The sequence below is a fragment of the Microtus oregoni genome, unplaced genomic scaffold (assembly GCF_018167655.1).
Source record: "Microtus oregoni isolate MIOR12 unplaced genomic scaffold, Mior012 000007F_ref0000211, whole genome shotgun sequence".
Classification (NCBI taxonomy): Eukaryota; Metazoa; Chordata; class Mammalia; order Rodentia; family Cricetidae; genus Microtus; species Microtus oregoni.
This window is the reverse complement of record NW_024543066.1, coordinates 40,690,923-40,712,489: the sequence shown is the minus strand read 5'-3', so window position 1 is coordinate 40,712,489 and position 21,567 is coordinate 40,690,923. Positions and strand designations below refer to the sequence as shown.

Sequence of the window (21,567 nt, the reverse complement as noted above, 5' to 3'; positions counted from 1 at the left end):
ACAGGAAACAGAGGTGGAAGACACTGAGAATTTCAGGAGCTGCACAATGAGTGACATTCACAGCCTTGGGCACCACACTGCAGGGTTTTCTGTAGACAGCCCTGGGCTTTTCTTTTTAAAATTTCTGCCTTTCCTGTCTCCGTGACCCCTCCCTCCTTCCCTTTCTTCTTAGGCTGGGTTTTCTGAATGCCCCACCTTTCCCTCTGCCCTTCCTCAGACATGTTCCTTGGATGGATGTTGACCTTAGTGTCCTGCTCACTTCCTGACCTAGTCCCCTAGTCCAATTCCTCAAACTGCCCCAAAGTGCAGCGGTCAGCCTTAGAACAGCTGGCTGAAACACAGGGAGAGATATCATGTCATAGGAATGAGTGTGGGGTGCACACCTAACCTCCCTGGTCTGGAGATGGAGGAACTGAGGCAAACCCTATGCTGTGAGGCCAGGCACTGTGCCAAGGTGTGTGCATGCTTTGACTGAAGAAATACATGAACCCACCACACCAACTGTGGCTGTGCTTGGCAGAAGTATTAAGAAGTTCATATTGGGCTGGAGAGATGGCTTAGAGGTTAAGAGCACTGACTGCTCTTGCAGAGGTCCTGAGTTCAATTCCCAGTAACAACATGGTGGCTCACAACCATCTGTAATGTGTCCTTCTGGCCTGCAGCATACATGCAGGCAGAATACAGTATACATAATTAATAAATAAATCTGAAGAAGAAAAAGAAGAAGAAGAAGAAGAAGAAGAAGAAGAAGAAGAAGAAGAAGAAGAAGAAGTTGTTCATATCCTTGTTTCAGAAACAGCCCTGGCAAGAACACATCTCTTAGGCACATTGTGCAGCTAGCTTTGCAGTTCAAACCCAGGTCAGTAATCCCACCGCCACCTGGTTTCTACCTCATGCAGACGGCTAGTTCACTAAGACCTCTCACAGGCTTCCCTTGGTAGCTTCAGACCCTGGTTCAGTGTCTGTCTGCAACATAACACAAGCTATTTCAAAATGAGTTCAGAGTAGGTGCTGTTACATGCAGTGTGTGTGTGTGTGTGTGTGTGTGTGTGTGTGTGTTGTTTGCACATGAGTGTGTGGGTGTGTGCAGGTGAAGAGCAGAGCGGGATGTCTTCCTCTATTGACTTCTGCTTTATTGGCTTGAGACAGTCTCTTGCTGAACTGGAAGTTCCCCTTTTCCATTAGGCTGGCTGGCCAGCAAGCTCTAAGGATCTGCCTATCTCTCCTCCCCAAAGCTGAGGTTACAGGCACAGGATGCAGCAGGTTTAGCCTTTTACATGCAGCTGAAGATTTGAACTCAGGTCCTTATGCTTGTAGAGCAAGCACCCTTGCTCCCTGAGTCATTCCCAGTCTCCGCGGAATTTTGTTGAACGGCTACATGAGAGAGTGAATGGCCAAGCCTCTTGGGGACTACCTGGAAGAATTTCCCCAGAATGAGGGCTGGCTTACACTAGTTGGGAGATTTTGGATGGGAGCTAAGGAAGAGTAGAAGCAGCAGGATTGTCTTGTGTTTCCAACAAACATGATTATGATTAGTGTGTACTGAGTACTCCTTCGATGCGGGCACTGTGCCAAGGTATGTGGAGGAATGATTGACACCTTGAACGGTATTTGTGGCACTGGCTTTTCTTGAACTTTCTTGGTGATGGGGCAGGACTAGATGATGACCATCAGCAGAGTGTCTAGGGGGAGGAGGAAGAAGAGGCTCTGCTCATGAGAGAAAAGGGGGGCTGGAAATAGCTCTGCTGGCAAAGTGTTTCCTGCATAATAACAAGAACTTCGGTTTGGTCCCCAGTACTGCGCGCAGTGGCTTGGAGTTGCAATGGCATCACTTAGAAGTCAAATGGCTTCCCGGAGCTCATTGACCAGCATGATTTAGCCACATCAGAGAGTTTCAGGCCCGCGAGAGATGTGGTCTCGAGAAAAACAAGGGGGATACCATCTGAAGAATGACACTTGGGATTGACTTCTGACCTCCACACACGTGTACACACGTGCACACGCACACCTTTCCACCCACACATGTGTACCCTGACACACAAGAACAACACCAAGTTAAAAAAAATACTCAAAACAAATGCAAATGAGAGAAATGAGAGCGAATTAGGAGATGCCTACCGTCTGAAGAGGGATGTCGGGAACAGGGGATTGACACAATGAATTAGGAGATGCCTACCATCTCAAGTAAGATGTCAGGAACAGAGGATTGATTAAAGAGCCAGCGAGAAGTGATGGATGTCAGAAAGCCTACAGTTTCCAGCCTGGAGCTCCCAGAGAATGGAGAGCACCATGGCCTGTCGCCTGGAGCATGTGGGCTTTGAGCATAGAGCTGGCTCTGCCTTGAGAGTGTGGCCCTGGGCGCTCTTGCAGCAGTGAGGCCGTCTCTACAAGGAAGACTGGCCTGCAGAAGCATGGGCCCCTGGCTCACTGAGCCTAAGGACGTCAGGATCCTGCTTACCAACACTGGGTATGGGACAGGAGGAAGGAAACGGAAAGGGCATGCGGGGCAGTGGGTAGTGCTTGCTACAAGCATGGGCTATCTCAGTGTGGGGCTGAGAAGAACAGAGCTCTTGAGAAAGCAGACCTGTGTGAGCTTTGAAATGTGCAAATGAGTTGGTGGAGGGACAGAAGGGCAAAGCCCATTGTGGGGAAAACCAGGCTGAAACAGAAGAAGGGAAACAATGAAAACTGGAGAGGATTGAGTTCATAGGAAATTGACACGCCGTATTCTGTGGAAACCGTTGCTTCGGCTTTGGCCGTAACAGAACTGCATATGTGGATAATATGTAAATACCATTTATAATTTAAAAAGTCTGGAAGACTCAAATGAGATAATCTTTCTGAGGGCACTCTGACAAGTATGGAGGAAGATATTTGTGGTTGAGATAAAGTCTGAAGAAACAGAATCCAAGAGCCAGCCAGCCCAGGGAAAGAGGGACGTCCCTGGTCCTCTCCTTGGCCTCTGGACCCTGGGCCAGGAAAGTGTCAATAACTGTTCTTTTTCAGGAAGTTCTGAGGGCTGTGATACTTAAGCTTGATTGACAGCTTCGCTGGATTTAGAATCACCTAGGAGACAGACCCCCGGGTGTGTCTAGGAGGGGGTTTCCACAGAACTTTAGCTGAGGAAGGAAGGTCCATCCTGACGTGGGTGGCACCATCCCATGGGCCGGGTCTTGGATTTAATAAAATGGATAAAAGGAGAACACCAGCTGAGTACATTGCCTTCCACCTGCTTCCTGACTGTGGACACACTGTGAATGGAGGCCCTGAGCCCCTGCCCCACCCTCCTGCCAAGATGGGCTGTGAGTCAGCGTGACCCTCCTTCACGAATAGTTGCTATTGTCACCGCAGTGGGAAAACACCTATGACGGATCGTGTTAGTCTGCTTGGAGTGAGAGCTAAATAAGACCACTGGCCAGGTGACTTCATGATGGGATACTTCTCACATGCCAAATTAAATGTCAACTTTTCCTTTGCTTTTTCTGCTTCTGGAAAGCCTTAGCTGTGGCTGTGGCTGTGGCCTCTACCCTGCATCTCTTTGTGTATATTCTTAGCTTTTTTTGTTGATGTTGTTTTGTTTTTGTTTTCTGAGATAGGGTTTCACTGTGTAACAGCCCTAGCTGTCCTGGAACTAGCTCTGTAGACCTGGCTGGCCTCAAACTCACAGAGTTCTGCCTGCCTCTGCCTCCCAAGTACTGGGATTAAAGGCTTAAAGGTGTGAGCCACCAGCACCCAGCTCCTCTCACCTTTTTATGAGGACAATAGTCATTGGATTGAGGGACCACACTAAGTGCAGGATGAAGTCATCTTGAGATCCTGAGCTAATCTCACCTACAAAGACCTCACTTCCAAACAAGGTCATATTCTGAGGGTCCAGGAGGACAGGTATACGTGACCTTTGAGGGACAGGGCGTTATTCATTGAACTACAGTATTCAAACTATAGTGAAGCAAGATCACCCTGTGCCCTCCAAAAGCTGCTCCCTGACAGTACTTCTAAACATCCCTCTAATGGCCATCATTGTCCAGGGATAAAGCCATTGTCCAAGGGACACACAGACTGGTACTGCAGTTCTGGCCTCTTCCCGACCTCTTAGCCTTTCCCATCTCCCTGACCTCCTACACACAGCAACCTTATCTCTAGTCGAAATCCTTCTAGAAACTTTCTCAGATGATGGACCCCTACTTCAGGTGCCTCCATAGAAATTGCTTTTCCTTTTGCTAGCCCATTAATCAGCTCTTCTCGTTCCCTTTAATTAAACCAGACTGTGTCTCCTGTCTTCTAATTTGACTGTGTGTGTGACTTGGAGCCTTCCTCCTCCACCAGCAGGCACAGGAGACTGTGGGCACAAAGGGACCTGGCACCTGACAATCTTGACTTTCTGCCCTGTGTTTTCAAACTGTGAACCAATTGATCCTTCCTTGACTTCCCCCACTTTCCTCCCATTCTGAACTGTCATGAATCTCTTTGAGCTCCCAGGTTCAAACTAAGATCCCAGTGTCTGTGACAGCTCTATCCCCTTCCTGCTATGCTGGGTCTGTTCTCACTACCCACCTTTTTTTTCCTCTCACGAGTACTCAGAGAAACCCCTGATCTGAAATCCAAGAGGACTTGGTATCTTCCTGTGGTCCACCATGCGTCACTGACGGCTTTGTTCATGAAGATTCACATGGCGTTTCCTCTGCTTGGCTTGGAACTGAACCCTGGGGATCTAGCTCATTCTCTCTCTCATCTACTTCACCCCTTTGCTTAGAGTGTCTCACAACCACTCTTCAGGTCCCACACACCCCCATTCATACACCTCAGCAAATCTTCAAAGGATGCTCCTGAAGGAGGGACCGAAATTCCCTGAGCTCAAGTGAGTGTACTCAGTCCCCTCTGATGGGGCATCATAGGGGAAGCAGGTCCTACGTTTGTAGCCAGTGCCACAAAGGAAAGGCTGTGTGGAGGACAGAGCCTGGCCTTCAGAATCCCATCCCTAGACTCCCCACAGCACTCATAGTTAAGAGAATTATGTCCGTAGCATTCGCCAAATTCTGACCCTCATTGCCTTTCTCATGCTTCCTATCAGCCCAGAAAAGCTTTTCCAGGACTACAAAGTTGGGAAGTGGGAAGTTGTGCCCCATTGTGAACACAGATGGAGTCACATGTCTGGGGACACTGCATAGCACCAATAACCCTTCCATGTCTTGCCTTCTACTGTACGATAAGGTAGTTTTCCAAAGCGAACTACACCCCTGCCTCTGAGTCAGCTTCTCCTGCGCTGCAGGCAGCAGGTTCTGTGACCTCCCTTCTGAGTCAGGAGGATGAGAGGAGAAGAGAAAATAACATGCAGCATCTGTTCCAGAAGCTTCTCTGGCCTGGTGCTCTGACATGGTCATGGGCAAACCAAAGATGCAGCACGAACAGACCCAGGCCAGGCATCCCTGGGGGTCACTCACCCGCATTGTTCTGCTGCTTGGTGTTTTTGATGTAGGCTGAGAACTTGGAGAAGATGTCAATGCCCGCAGTGTTGGACTCCCGGTGTCTCGCAGCCAGTTTGGGGTACCTGGAAGGGAAGGCACGGTGCTCTATGAAACTGTGAGAAAGGGTCTCTTTAGGGACAAGCCTGTTTGTATCGCAGGGGGCAGCATTCTCTTTCTTGGCTGAGGCTACCATCTTCTGGGATTTTGCTGTCATCCTACAGGAAGGGTGGGCACTCAGCATTCACTCATAATAAAGGAAATCCGGTGAGGTACTGAGAGCCTCAACCAAAGTGAGTCAGATATTGGGCAATGAACCAGAATGTCGTCCATAGGCCTCTTCCTGAAACCATCACCCATGGTACAGAGTGATACAGGGCTGGCCTCTGTGTTGGGTGAGGATCCCTGCTAGTTCCCCTGAATTCATGAAGACAGACACCTATTCTCAGGCCCACCACCACAATCAAGGCTGGCCAGAAGCAGTGGATGCCGAACTCATTTCTCCAAAAAAAGACTGTCTCCTAGGTGCTTCTAAAACGACTTCCGGCACTGAGTACATGTGTGTGGTAATAAGAACTGAACCCGGCTCTGCTCGAAGGTCCTGTGTTTTTATCACCTGGATTTCCAAGCGTGAAGGGACATTCACAATGATCCCCCACTCCGTTCCTTATGCTGTTTCTCATTGTGAAGCTATGAAAAATACAAGCAATAGGGCCAAGCATAGGAGGTGCATTCACATGTGTGGGAACCCTTGGATTTAACCCAACACCTCCATCATAGGGTGATCCTCATTACTAATAAATAAACGAAACAAAACCATTCTTTTCCCAAAGTCATCGTGCATATGGCCGGGAAGAAGTGACAGAGACAGAGGCAGGTGGCCATTCATCATTAACTATAAACATGGGCCTTTGTGATCTGGAGTGAACGGTTTTACTGTATGCTTCTGGTTGCTTCATGTTTATTAAACCAAATTCGTTTGTTCAGATTGTATGTTTTCAACCAAAGGAGTCTTTAAAGATCATTTGCTGTGGAGTTGGGGAAGATAATTCAGTCAGTAAAGGCAGTGAGAAAAAGACTTGACTTTGACATGCCCAGAAGTCACGTCAGAAGGTGAGGATGTTTGCTATCCTAGCCCTGGAGACGTGGGGTTGGCTGGCCAGCCAGACTAGACTAATTGGTGAATTTTAGGCCAGAGAGAGATCCAGGTTCATAAAATAAGAGAGGAGGTGACGCTTGAGAGATGACACCCAAGTTGACCTTGATCTCTATACGCACGTACACACACATGTGCACAAACCTGCATGCGTGTGCGTGCACACACATCATTTGCCATCCTTCTTTATTTCTTTGTTCTTCAGTGATCTCGTTGACTAGGACTGCCCTATTTTGGGGGCTGTGGAGGACTTAAGGTCTGAGGTAATGCCCTTGGAAAAGTCCTCAGCCTAGGGTCCGGCTCTCAGCTCCCCTGGGAAGAGGAAGCTCCTCGGTGGAATTGGTGTCATGTTTTACAGGAGTCCCAGGGATGCTGTGGTCACTCAGGGGTGACTCATAAGTAGTGACCATGCTGGGGTTTATCTTTGAGTTGACCACGACCCTGAAGTAATCCTAATAAAATCGTTGGTTTACCATGCTCAACTTGGGTGGGATCATTTCACCGGTCTATGGTGGTGCCCTACTTGGGCTGAATAGACATTCATTCATGGTGCCTTGCAAAATACCACATAGACTTGAGAATCAGAATTAGAGAAGTGTTTTCTGTCTGTTCTGTTTTAAATTTCCCTACCAGCAAATGTGCCCACTTACTAAATACCCATGGACTTTTCCACGTTTCCCAGCCAGTTACACTGTGGTCATGTGACTAGATTCTAGCCGGTGGAATGGGGAGGAGTGGGGTGATGTAACCCCTCATCACTCTGGCCCTTGAAAGCACTACGTGTGCCCCCCCCCCTTTTTGCTTTTCTCTGTCGAAGACTTTGGAGGCCATGTGCATATAGCTACAAGATGGAAGAGGGCCGCACCATCCACTGAGACTGCTTCAATGACAAATGCCCTTGTCCTCTTATGTCACTGTACCTCATGTTACTGCATGTGGCAGAACAGACCTGAAGCCATGTAAGAGGCTCCAGAGCTCACATTCAAAGCATGCAGCAGCATCCTGTGGGAGCATCTGAAGCTGTGTCCACCTCTCAGAGGGAGAGGAGAAGATAACTCTGCTCTACCGCTGCAAGAGATCTGTACACATTTTTAATAAAGCATCACACTTATGATGCCTTGATTTCAATCCTTGGTAATGCTCAGGGCATGCCTACTGCCTGACACAGCACACCATGTGACCAGCTGACTGATGGGATGGTACACCACGTAACCAGCTGGGTTTTGATTAGGATCCTGGATTCTATGCTTTCCTTCTTCAGTTGTTAGTGTGTGCATGTGTGTATTCATGTTTTTAATGTGTGATATGGGAAGGGTGTGGGGGTATGTGTGTACATGCATATGTGTGCATGCATATGTGTGCATGCATATGGGATCATCCTCAATCACATTGCATTTCCATCTCTTTCTCATTGGTTGAGGCAGGGGTCTCTCAGTCAAACCAGAACACCTCAATATGGCTAATCTAGCTAACCAGCTTGCTCCAGGGGATTCCCTGCCTCTGCTTTCCAAGGACAGAATTACAGGCAGCCAGTTGTGCCCACTAGGCAGTTCAGTGAGTGTCTAAACGCTCATCTTCATGCTGGCCAGGCAAACACACATGCTGAGCTGTCTCACAGCCGCCTTCACCCCCTGAATTCTCATCCCCGTTTCTACCCAGTAGGATTATTTTAAAACAGTCAGCTCTAGGAAAGACCTCGGTGAAACTCATGCATTCACAGATTTAGGGCTGAAGGGGATCTTGGAAAACATAGTGTCAACCCTTCGTTTTCAAGATGATCACACCAGGAGGGAGAGAGCCTTGTCTAAAGTCACACAGGGTGTGCGGTTGGTTTCTAGGCAGCCATGCTTCTCAGTTCTGAATCCTAGAAACTCTGGCTATGGGATGAGACCACAGGTAAGGGCCAGGTTTGTCTCGATAAATCTACATGTGCCCCTAGACTTTTTTCCTGAGCATTAACTGGGTCGGTCCACAGAAAGGAAGGATGTTAGCCTCATTTAGAAGCTAGTATTCTTCATCATGACCCTAAATGCTCTGTGGAACCAAGGGTAATCTTTTTAAAATGCTGGAGTATTTGTGTGTGATTTCCTCTCCTTTGACAAACAAAACGAAGGGAGAAAAGTCTTGGCTCTCTGCCAGTTTTCACAAACAGCAACACGATAAGAAATTCATGGCTTCGCAGCATCAGGAAACAGAGTCTTGCTGCCCCCAGAGAAGCAGAAGGCCAGGCAACACTATGCCACAGGCCTCTGTATGCAAGCCTCCCCACCTCCCTGCCCAAGATGGTGGGGAAGTTGGTTATGCTTGTGGCTTGAGAGTAGACTGGCAGGATTCTGAGCTCGGAGCTGAGGCATTGGCTTGGTGATATTTACTGGCCAGTAACTGCAGCACCTGCCCCAACCTGACGGTGCAGAAGCATAGAAGGACACTCTCTGTGAACAGCATTCTGAGTAACTACTGATGGTAGTGACTGATGGTCTTGTTGCTGAGCTCCTTTCTTAAGGAGGCCTCTGAAGATGTTCATTTAATGACCTCAAGGATCTGCGACCTAGGCAGGTCACTAGCATGGCCGGAATGTCCTTCCTCGCACATCCTCTACTTAACTGAAGTTCAGAAAAGACCTGGGCGGGAGGCAGCAGGCTCAGCACCCATAGCATGAGTGAGCAGCCAGGAGATGCTAGAATGGACCCTGCCCAACACTACTAGGTCCTGATAGGACAGTGCAACCTTTACAACAAGAAGACATTGAGTTTGATAATGACCTTCAGGAAGGATGTTCAAAAAATGTGAACTATATACTCTGAGAGTCCTTGGGCCCTTTGTGGACATTGACTGAGGTGATGAGAGCCAGGCATCTTTACTAACCTGACTGTGAAGAACCAGGACAGCAAACTGTCTGGGGTCGGGAATGTTCTTTCACAGAGGAGGCCTGCAGCCAAAAGCAGACATGGGATGATGGCTCAAGATGACACCTATGTCCCCTGGTAGGGCGAGTAGCCTATCCCACCTATCAGCTTGGCACAAGAGTACGTGGACATGTCTTCCTGTGCCCTCCTATCCTCCTTGCCAGAATGGGTGGAAGCAGACATTCCTGCCTAGGAGGATGGTTCCAAGGAGACAATATTAACCTCCCCGGCAGATGCCTGGACTCCACTCGGGTGCTGAAAACAGTTATTCGTGTGGGATTCGCAAGTAGTGCAAGCAGCAAATGAGGCTGAGTCCCAGGGGAGCAAGAAAGAGCAGTCGGCCCTTTCGGGACACATCCATCCTAGCAGCTGCCTGGTGTTCTGTCCAGAGACATCTGTGGCTTCTGACTGTGGCCTGCTGGGCTTTGTGTGTGCTGCACTGACGATTGAACTAATGTCCTTATTGAAAGTCTGTTCCTAGCCACCTCCAATGGGCTTCAGGCAGCTTGCCCCTCGTGTGAAAACAAGCTGTCCTAACGTGGTGACAAAAGTTATCCTTAGCGGAAACCGTGTCCTTGCTTAGGGCTTCATCAGAGCACGGCAGAGATAACTAATTTTCCAACAGTAAGGACTTCATTGGTAGCCTTGGGCTATCCCACCATGCCCGACTATGAGAATGAGGGTAAGGATTGCTCCTTCTCCAGGGTCCCAGGGCTGCTGAGAGGGTGATGGGACAGGAGAGTTCAGTGCCTGACACAACATGGGAGCTACATATGTTGACAGGTAAGCACAGCTTCAGTAAACACAAGAGGGTGATTGGTTGTCGGATTCCACTTCTGGTAAAGTCTCCTCACTCCTCTTCCTCGCTGGGCCGTTCCTTCTGTCTTACCTGGGCTGCCTCCTGTCACCTCCCCCTACCTGATTCTGAACCTCCGCCCATTTGTTATTGATGCTTTGTTTTAGACAAGATCTCAGCTACCCCAGCCACTCTTGAACATCCTGCACTCCAAAAAATAACTTCAAATCTCCCTGACTCTACCTCCTGAGTGCTGAGGATAGAGGCATGTACCCACACACTTGGTTCATGTGTAGCTAGGGGGTTGAATGAACTTGGGGCTTTGCACATGTCCGATAAGCACCCCGCCAACAGAGCTACATCTTCAACCCTTTGCACCACTTCCTTTCCCAGCCCCCAGGGTAAGACTTCCAGTCAAATCTCCAAGGTGTTTGCTCAAGATCTTCCCTTGGCTCCCCTAAGTTCATGCTGCCTTCTGTAAGCAGTGCCAGTTTTCTGGCTTAACAATGAGGTATGATTGCTTTAATCTCTGATTACAGGATTCTACAGCGATCAGTGAGCCTAGGCGTTGTCATCTTTTAAACTATGCCTTTTCTCTCCCCTTGGATAGGTAGCAGCTAATCTGCATGCCCCCCCCCCTCTGCCTGCCTTCCCACCCGGTGAGGACATCAGCTCCTGCACCTGACAGGTTCTGTCAGTATTTGTTTGCTTATCTGTGACTTGGTCAGACTTACGACTCCTGGTGTCGTTTCAGGCACCAGCTGTCCCTTTCCTGGTTTGTCGTCATCTCGCCTCTAAAGAGGAGGGAGTCTGCCCCATCTCGAGTCTTTATGGGTACAGTGTACAGAGTTGGGGAAACAAGCCCAATGGGTAAGGGAGAGCTAACAATCTCCGCAGGGTCCCTAAAGTCACTTCGTGTAGGAACTGACTGGCAATACCTTCTAGCAACTGGCCTTAGCGGACCCACTTTAAGACTGGCATTCCACACTGTTGAAAAGCAGAGACCCTGCTCCAAAGTGAAGCAGCCTCTTTGGGAGCCTGCCCTCCCACAGCTAACCCTCCCCACTTGCATAGCTCTGCAAAGACTGAGTTTATTACTTCTCAGGGGTCAAGGTCTCCTCCAGGAACTCTTCTATCTTGTTGACATCAGTCTTCACATCCCCATTGAAGGTCAGGAAAGGCGGATGCGCGCCAGGAGCGAGGTTGTGCAGGTCCGCTGGCTTTCTGTGGAGAGAGTGAGATTCAGGTGATGGCAGGAGTCCTGATCTGAGAAGCCTTTAACTTTATAATCCCCATCTGGCACAAATTAGCATGCCCGTAGATTAACGAGATTTGTGGTACTCGGGGTAAGACAGTAGAAGCTGGCTGGAGCCCTGCAGGCCTATGATGTGACAGAAAAAACTCAGGGGGGAAGGAAATGGCAGAGGGGCCTCGCAAGATGCCGAACACAACTGAAACAAATCAGGAGGGAATCACGGTGGCTGCACAAATTAACTCACAGCTTTACTGTGCAGGGCTGTGCTTGCAAATGCTGCTTGCTTCACTAATGAGTCTAATGAAACCCACAATTCCTAGCTTGACAAATTAACATGCTGGGGCTGGAGAGATGGCTCAGTGGTTAAGGCCACATCTGGCTATCCAGAGGGCCTGAGTTCTATTCCCAGCTCTCACATTTAGGAAGATTACAACCGCTGGTAATTCCAGCTCCAAGAGATCTCTTATCCTCTTCTGGCCTCCACAAAGAAAAAAAAAATTGGCACATTGGATCCTACTTTGACCCTAAGAAATATCTTTGAATACAAAAATTATATATGTTGGGGAGCTGGATTTGGGTCATCGACTCAAGTTCATATGCTCCCATTATGAGTAACATAATTTAAAATATAGCAATTAACATCTGGCATTGGTCAGTATATTTCTAGACATCACAGAATACTTTTTCTGTCTCCAAATAGCCCCTGGTGTGGGAAATCCATAAGAAAGATAAATATTAGTTGAAAAACAAGACTATGAAATGGAGTCTGTGTATTCAAAGAATTTTGTCTTGCTCATTTTCACCATTGGGCTCTAGTGGACACCCATGCGGTTCGGTCCGACAGACCTACACTCAGTTTTACAGATCAGGAAACGCTGGGCAGACTGTGGCCAAGAACTCTACAGACAGGATTATGAGCTGGGGCTTGACGGTCTGTCTACTCCTGGTGTTCCAGCACATGAAAGACTGGGGCAGGAGGATTGCTACAACTGTGAAGCCATGCATAATAAAGTCTCAAAACTTTATCAATAAAACAGACAAAGAGACCCCACTGTTACTGAGCAAGAATATAACTAAGAATCTAAGAAAAGTCTTTCTGCTCAGGATCAGTGCTAGAAAAATCTTAGAACCATGCCTGGCTTGCAGAAGTTTTCAGCAGGTAGGTATGTATTTCAAATGACTACATAAACAAAATATACATCTTAATTTAGAAAGGGAGGATTTGGGGCTGAGGAGATGGATCTGAAGTTGAGAGCACTGGCTACTCTTTCAGAGGACATGGATTCAGTTCCCAATACCCACATGTCAGCTAATAGCTCACAACTGCCTATAATCCCAGTTCCAGAGGAACTGATGCCCTCTTCTGGCCTCTTCAGGTACTGCACACACAAGGTGAGCAGACACAAATGGAGGTAAAACACCCATATATTCATTAAAACCTTAAATGAAAAGTAATGATTTTAACTGTGAAATTAGAGCTCAAAAGTTGGCCTGATATTGATAAAAGCTCCAACCCAATTATAAAAGTTTTGAGCTTTCCACTTAATGTGGGGGATTAGTAGGCAGCTAGCCTACTGTGAACCTGTTAATAATCTACCATAGTTCATCTTTATTGTTTTCAATCTTAATTTGAGCAAAACTGTTCTTAAAATGTGACTATTATGATTTTAATCTTACTGGAAAGCAGTTGTTTTGTTAAGTACTTTTTTAAAATCCTGTTCAATATATGTAAATTTAAAATTAGAAATGGAATCTTTTAAAACAAACTCTTGGGAGCATTTAGGGGATACCTCAGATTGTAAGTGATCAATTTCCAAGGAATTACAGCTTCATTCTCCTAACAGGACTTGAGTAAATGCAGCATGTGTTTAGGAAAGCTGGTTCCTCCTGTCATTGGTTGTGGAACCAGGAAGACCTTGCAAAGGACGGGTACTTAGCTGATACAGTCCCGCAGAAGAGAGAACCCAGACCCATCACCCCAGCTAGATGGGCGAGCTAAGGCAGGAAGATCTCAAGCTCAAGGTCAGCCTGGGCTCCAGAGTGAACTCAAAGTTTCGTCTGTGCACCTGAACAAGATGCTATAGTAAAGCAGAAAACGCAAAGAGGGAGCTGGGGTGCAATGGAACGCTTGCTAGTGTGTGTGAAGCCCTGGGCTCAGCCCCCTGATTCCAAACACAAGGAAGAAAGAAGCCCTTGGGGTATGCTGCTCACGTCCATAGTAATCAGGTGTTAGTGAACCCCGACACCTCCACCACACACAGTGGATATAAGGAGACTCTGAAGTTCCCCCATGATACAGAGAGGCAGACAGAAATATTGGTGAAGAACAGGGATGTGTGGAGCACATATCCATGAATAAACAAGGAACCATCTGAACTTTCTGGACTCTGCCCTCTGTAGTGCTTGGTGTGGTCCCTGTTTGTGCTGGACAGCGTACTGACTGCCATGAAGGAGGTACCTCTGGCGACAGCAACAAGAAGGACTTGACTCTGTGACTGCCAGTGATGTGGTGTGTTCTGCCATGCTCCTGCCATGGTCAAAGGTGAGAGAGAAAATGATTGAGGGAAGGGGAGCAACCTTGGCAACAGAAAGTATGGAATCCGAGGGCTGCACTAGGGAAGGAGAGAGGGGCTGACGGCCGAAGTCTCCGGGCATGGGGAGCATCCATGGCCCTGTATGTTCTCTGAGTTTGCAACATTCCTGTGGACACTGGAGCAGAAACTATGAGGTGGAGGCACTGTAAGAAGTCAACAAGAGGGGCAGAGGCGTCTGTAATGAGACAAATTCCTGGCCTAATCAGTTAGGGAGGGGACAAGAGGAATTTCAATGACATGCTGCTCCCTGTCACTCCCAACAGGCTGCTCTCCAACCTCGTTCTGTGACACTTGGAACTCAGACAGTTGAGACTGCAAGTATTTTTAAAATCTAATTTACTCAGTGCCTCTGTTGACTCTGTGTGTCCCTCCCCTGACATAAAGAGAGGACATTCTTGGCCGGTTCCTCCTGTTTAGCAACTGACGCTGGCAAGGAAGGAAGTTCTCACTCATTTTACTTCTGAGCAGTCACTGTGGCTTAAAGATACAGCGATCTGTTGATCGAGTGGCTGTGTGGTTTTGTTTCTGGGTTACTGGATACACGCTGATTGCTGGATTCTGACAAGTTGGGGACATGCCACTCTGGCTTCTGAAACTTAGCTGGGCATTGCTGAGAGATTTCTGGCCAGTCACTGCCACCTCTCTGCATAGACCTCCTATTAACACTTGGAGTTGACTTTACAGAATCACACATTGCCTCTGATTTGTGAATCATTCCATGTGCCTCAATTTTTGTTTTGCTCCTTGGATTGACAATAACACGGGTAGAGGAACATTGCTAAGATATAACATTGCTACCAGGTTTTAAGTTCAGGCAGTAGGGCAAGTATAATCCCGAACACGAATACATGGCTCACCTCCTTAAACCCTCAGCAGCACTCCTATGGATTAAGAAAGCATTGCTTTTTCATCATCATTGGGAAGATGAAGAAATGGAGGCTCAGGAAAGTTCAAGGTCACCTGGCCAATCAATGGTGGTACCAGAGTAAGAGATGAATTAGAATATATGCATGTGTAGATACTGCTGTAAACTAAGGTGATGCTACTCACCAGGCCCACCTCAGAGAGGCGTTGGCAGGACCAGATCTGATCATGTGAGAAACAGAGAGACAGAGGCATCCATAAGATGCTGCAGAGACTCCCTACCCCAGCCTGAGCTTCAGCTGGGAACAGCTGTGAGCTCCACAGGTGAGAATCCAAGCAAGCTCCTCCCCCAGACTGTCCAGCCTCCTCTCTTTGTCACAGACACTAGCTGCATGGCAGACACGTTCCCTTAGTGCACTGAAACCAACCACAGGCACTAGGATCTTAGTAGCATCCCCTCCTATTTCTAGCTGGGACATGGGGCCGGTCATCTCTGCGGCTCTTTCTCAGCTTCTTTGTATAGTATGGAGTCTGGGGCTTTCCCTTGTGAATGTCACAGCGCAGGATTTTACATGGGAAAGCCCTCAGTGGTTATAAAGCACTGGGACAGTGGAAGTCATACCTGGATGAGATGCTAAATGACAATTATGCCTAAGCCCAGATGACAGGAGCGAGGTGAGTTTAAAGGGGAGGCCACTCTGGAGAGTGATGGGGTACAGAGGCCCTACCGAGGAATTGGGGCTGAAGTTGAGCCTGGAGGCAGGGTATCCTGTGCTTCTGAAGAGACGAGGAGGAGCCCGTCGACGTGGAAGAAGCTACCTAGTCAAGAGCTACTGGGATCAAGAGCAGCTCTGGAGGTAGACCAGTCTATAGGCAGATAGGACGCAGTGAGAGCATTGGGAGAACTGTACAAAGCAATGACTGCTTTTGATGCTTCCCCACTGCGGGCAAAGGGATGGAGTAAAGGTTTTCTGGGCACTGTTAGCCCCAGCGGAGTAAGACACCTGTTGTGCTGCAAGACTTCTGGTCAGATGAGCAGGACTGTAACTCTGTGGAAGAACACTTGTATAGGATGCATGAGGGTCCAAGGTTGGGCCTCAGCACAATAAATAAATATGAATAGGTTATATTTGAAAGCTCAACGGAACAGACATAATTAAGCCGTTTCTTTCCTTTTAGGACCTCCCCATGAAATCCTCCGCTCCACAACCCTCATGTTATGGATTCTGAGAGTGAAGAGAAGGAAGGATTAGAAGTAGTCTGGATTCCAGTGCCCCAAAGACTCAGTGGTCCCACAGAGGCAGTGTCTGTGCTATTGCAATAAATATGTTTTTAGAGCCTGTGTCCATCTTTGAGACGGACACTCATCGAGTGGCCATTTGCTTGCTTTTTTTCCCCTGGTAATCAATTCTCACCAAACAGGGTAGTGAATGAAGCACAGCCCCAAGGGAGGCCCTGGCTTTTTCAACCTCCTTTGTGCCCTCCACTGGTCTCTGGGAACAGTTCTGGGCAATGAGACGGAATCCATCAGAGGTTGCCTGGAGCCACGGGCTGGCTTTCTCTCATCCCGTCTGAATCTTCCTTGTGCTAGGTATTCTGTCGTGAACATGGGGTCCTTTACCTTTTCAGATCCACAGTGGTGACATTGAACACGACGCCTTTCAGCCAGAGGATCATGAAGAGGCGTTGAGAGAAAGGACAGTTGCCAATGCTCTCCCCATCAATTCCAGCCTGAAAAGGAAAGGGGCAGATGCCTGAGGTCCGGGGCACAAACAAACACAGAAGAACATGGATGGTGATGAACAGCCACTGGGCTTCTAGCCACATCCCAGCGGACTTCAGAGACCCAGTGTATCCATTCCTGTTTCCCTAGCATCTGTGCAAAGCAATGCCTTCTACCTTGCATGGTCCTCATAAATGCTGAACTGGAGTTTCCAGCCTGAGATGCTCTAGAATCATAGCCTTCTGAAACTGCCGAACCTTGACATCAGGTTAACATTCTACATATCCATATAATCAGCTGGTCTGTGCTTGGGCATCCCCCTTTGACAGCTTTGGTTGGGAATCATTACTACATTTCTTTTTTAACCATACCGAGAGTTACCATCACTATCTAGGTCATGCTTTCCCTCTTGCTGGAAACAGACCCATCCCTAGGACCCAAGAGAGCCTGGGCTGCCACCACCAGAAGGGGGCACCCGACACAGAACTAAAAATCACCACAGAGCATTCACAGACCCACTTCATCCCAGTGGGTGCAAATGCGTTTATCATATCAAGTCCCTGAGAAGTCCTCCAAAGCACTCAGCAGTCCATGTCTCCTCCCCAGGGACAGCTATGATGCAGGAGACAAAGAGTGTGTTAAAACTTGCTTTGGAATTCACATCCCCATACCGCCATCTGTTTTCCTCTTGTGCTAATGGGAGGATAAGAAACTAAAGGAGGGAGAAAGAAAACACTGGGCTTTGCCTATGTTGTGTGGTGCTGGCTGAAATCTCAACAGGAGGGTAGAGAGTTCAAGGCCAGCCTGGGCTTCCTAGGGAGTTCATGGCTAGCCTTCTACATACTAAGACCTTATCCAAGCAAATTTATTTGCTTATTTTTCAATTAGTTGTGTGCCTATTTGTTTGTGTATGTATGTATGTCACAGTGCCTGTGTGGAAGTCAGAAGGCAACTCACAATGAGCAGGTTCTCTCCTTCCACCATGTGGATCCTGGGGATTGAACTTGGGTTGTCAGACTTGGTAGTAGGCAGTGTGACCAGCTGAGAAATCTTACCAACTCCCCACCTACCAAATTTTATAGAAAGGAATTCTTGACTGGCAAAAAATAAGATCCCATACAATAATTGTTATATTAGTAACAATAACAATGGTCTGTTTTATTAGGCGTGGTGTCTAAGAGATTTATATCTATTATCAACCAATTAATTTGCTCTTCATGAGAAGTCTGTGAAACAGCATCTTACCATCCCTTACAGATTGGAAGCTGAAAGACAGAGAAACCATATACCTGGCCAAGGTTCCCACCCTGGTAGGGCCAGGACTGAGCCCAGTGGTCTGCCTCTTGATTTGGTGCTCTAATACTTTTCCAGGAGTCAGCCCTTAGGCTCAGCCAGGTTATCTCCTCCCAGAGTCTGGGGATCTGTGCAGTGAAATGATGACCTTGAGGTAGGCATGGTCATGCCCCTCCAGTCCTCCTGTGTTAGCCATGCCAGAATGCAGTTAGTGCTATGTTTTTAGGATCATGTGGCTTCAACATGTGTATGTCTTAAATCCGGATCTAATGAACAAAGGTTGCTGCTGTGGTTTAGATGACCAATATCCCCCATAACTCATGTGTTGAGCACTTGATTCTTTCTGATGGCACTGTTTGGGAAGGTTGTGGAACTATTGGTAGATAGAGTTTGCTGGGTCACTGGAGAGGAAGACTTCAGGTTTTAGAGACCAGCCCCACCTCCTGTCTGCTTCCTGTCTACCAAGATGTAAGAAGATGAGGAGTCCCACTCCAGTCACCTGACTCCCACTGTGATGGACAGTGTGCCCTCAAACTATGAGTCAAATAAATCCTTCCTTCTTTAAGCTATTTCATCAGATTTTTGTCATGGCAACAAGAAAAGTAACTGCAACAGCTGCCAAGAGGCCATGAAAATGGTCCAAATTTTGGTGTTTTGCTCTCACAACCCTGGCAGCCCACGGACCATTTTCTCTTTGCTCATCAGCACTGTGGTCCTGATAAGCCATTTAAGAAATGGGTTAAAGGTGGCAAGCTTATGGTGATGATGACTCAAAACAGATATGATTCTGCACGTTTAAGGGTGATGTCTTTGCTCCAAAGGGTTCTGCTGGAAAAGGGTACAAACATGGTAGGCTAGGCTGAGTACTATTGCCCCTAATAATCTTTACCTAGAATCTAAGAATGGGCCTTATTGGGAAATAGACATTGCAGAATCAATCGAGTTTAGCTTCAAATCCTCTTCCTCCCTCTGCTCATCTTCCTCCTTCTCTTCTGTTCCTCCTCTTTGTCCTTTCTCTTCTTCCTCTTCCTCCTCCTCTTTCTCCTCTTCCTTTCTTTTTCCTTCTCTTCCTCCTCTTCATTTTTTTTCTTCCTCTTCTCCTCCTCTTTCTTCTTCCCATTTCTCCTTCTCTTTCTCTTTAAGTTCAAACTTGGAACAAAAAATATGTGACTAAGTGATAATATACATGAGATTCACGTTATGGTTAGAGTTGCTGTCATTACAAGCATAGACCATGAACACTCCGAAGAGCTCCTGAGATGTCTGTTTATAGAAGTCTAGGCCTTAGTCAAGAGTCAACAAGTCTCTGTATAGTGGCACAAAAGCTTGACAATGCTCTATGCTCAGGGGGTTGTGGGTGGAGCAATCTCTCAATCCAAAGGGCAAACATAGAAGGAACCATAGCCAGCGTTCACTGGTCAGAGAAAAATATTCCCCGGTTAGGCCACTCTCACATTTCCTCAGAGGGAGGCTGCGGGAAGGGGCTTATGCTGTGGTGGCTGATAGTGCATGAACAAGCAGGTGCATGTCTGCTCTCTGGGAAGCTGCTGTCCAGAGGATCATGCTGCAAGTAAACACTTTAAAAAGGAGTTCAGATGCCAACGATGGGAAGGGACTGAGACCCAGGAAGACAGATGGGTGAAGCTGAGGAGTCAAGCAGGGAGCGATTCTTGCATTTTATCAGTGAAGCCCAGTGGAAGTCTGTGTTTTCTCAACATCTAGGAATTGCTGTCACAAACATTTAAGGGCCCTCCATGCTGTTCACGAGACCTGATTATAGCTCTCGGTGCTTGGATCAGGAATGCTCAAACTGGAGTTCCTCCACCTCAGAAACCTTCCAAAGCACAGGAAACAAAAGAGTGATAAAAACCTACATCCCTAAGCAGACAGAACTCCTTTCAATGTGGGCTTAATTTGAAAACTTCTTACTTGAACTTCCCGAGGTCATCCAGTTCCTAATGGAGGAAGCTTGCTTTCCTCGTCATGAGGGCATGCTTAGAAGTTTCTCTTTGCTCTCTTGACATTCATTTTGTTTGTTATTGCAAAATGGTATCTATATTAGTTCTGAAACTGGTCATGAAGCCACTCCCCCTACACCCATGGATTCAATCTCTAACCCCAGGATTTATATACCAAACAAAGACACCTTGACATGGAACCATTTCTTCTGCTAAGTTTGGCCTTTGAGATCCTGGGATAGCTGAGATTCTTCAGTTATTTCCATCCTCCTGTCTGCTCTCCTTGGACCTAATGTTGATTTTGAATATTGAATCTTAATAGTCTGGATAGATGTTAGAGAAACCACAGAATCTGTCATCTTCCTCCTAAATTGAGTTTAGTTAAATGATTCTTAACCCGAAATTCACAATCATGACATAGTAGAAATTTATGGCACTGAGATCAAGTCAGAGTCATGAGATTTATTAAAAGTCCCTATGTCTGGGACTTTCTGGAAAAATCTGTGCAAAATCAGTATTTAAGAATAGGTCAATAAAGCATGCTTGCAACCCTTCAAATTCACATCCTAATGCTTATGAAAATGCCATGTCTAAGCTCCTCTCATGGATATGAGATTTAATTTGCCTGGCTTAGACATCATCAATTCTTACTTTCAGAGTTCCAGGGATTGCCAGGGACTGACAACTTCTGCTCACTGGGGGATGTTCAACAAAACCAAGCAAGGAGATTATTGAAAAACAAATGAACAAAGAAATAAAAGAACTTACTGGGGGCAGGATCAGAGTCCTGGGTCTGTAGCAAGGGTGACAGGTGGGACCAGACATTGCACTGCTTGGACATTGCTTCTCACTACTCTTCTTCCTCCATCTTCCCCTTCCACTTCCTCCTGCCTCCCCCTCCACTTCCCTCCTGACTTCCCCTCCACTTCCCTCCTGCATCCCCCTCCACTTCCCTCCTGCCTCCCCCTCCACTTCCCTCCTGCCTCCCCCTCCACTTCCCTCCTGCCTCCCCCTCCACTTCCCTCCTGGCTCCAGCTCCACATTTGTGCTGTTCTCCTTCCCTTTCTGCTGCTGTGAAGAAACACCATGACCAAGGACACTTACAGAAGTAGTTTATTCAGGCTCACTTTGCATAGGGTAAGTTACAGGACCCCATGAAGAATTATCTACCATATCTGTTGGTACTGAGAGGGGACACAGGGAAAAGATTTATTGGCCAAGAGTAGCAAAGAGAGTTAGAGGCCCATGGTGATTGAAGAGGGATTTCGTGAGACATAGCACACAGAAGATGGCAGCCAATTCTCTGTGGTTTTGTTTGTGTCTGGAGTGGGGTCCTCAGGCTGGAGGGAGAACATGTACTGGAGAACTTTCTGCTTCTTGCACAATCATCCACTCACAGTTCTCAGCATGCACACACTGTGTGATGCAGCTTGGGTCCCGTGTTCATATTGTCACTGCTTCCTGACGTCAGCCTTACTTACCACATCGTAGGCATAACTTCTCTTATCCTTCAAGGCCCATATCAAGTACATGGCTACCCTCAAACCTCCCTGGTGGGCT

The 21,567-nt window shown here is 47.4% G+C and overlaps 1 protein-coding gene across 2 annotated transcripts in view; it reads right to left on the bottom strand.

Moving 5' to 3' along the window:
• Positions 1 to 21,567, bottom strand: part of Clic5 (chloride intracellular channel 5) — a 153,071-nt gene that overhangs the window by 37,043 nt on the left and 94,461 nt on the right. For both annotated transcript variants that reach the window (XM_041655924.1, XM_041655925.1), the window contains exons 2-4: positions 16,655 to 16,764; positions 11,419 to 11,544; positions 5,442 to 5,548 (exon numbers count right to left, since the gene is read on the bottom strand). In XM_041655924.1, the coding sequence (XP_041511858.1) occupies positions 5,442 to 5,548; positions 11,419 to 11,544; positions 16,655 to 16,764 (343 nt within the window). The remainder of the gene's footprint in view (positions 1 to 5,441; positions 5,549 to 11,418; positions 11,545 to 16,654; positions 16,765 to 21,567) is intronic.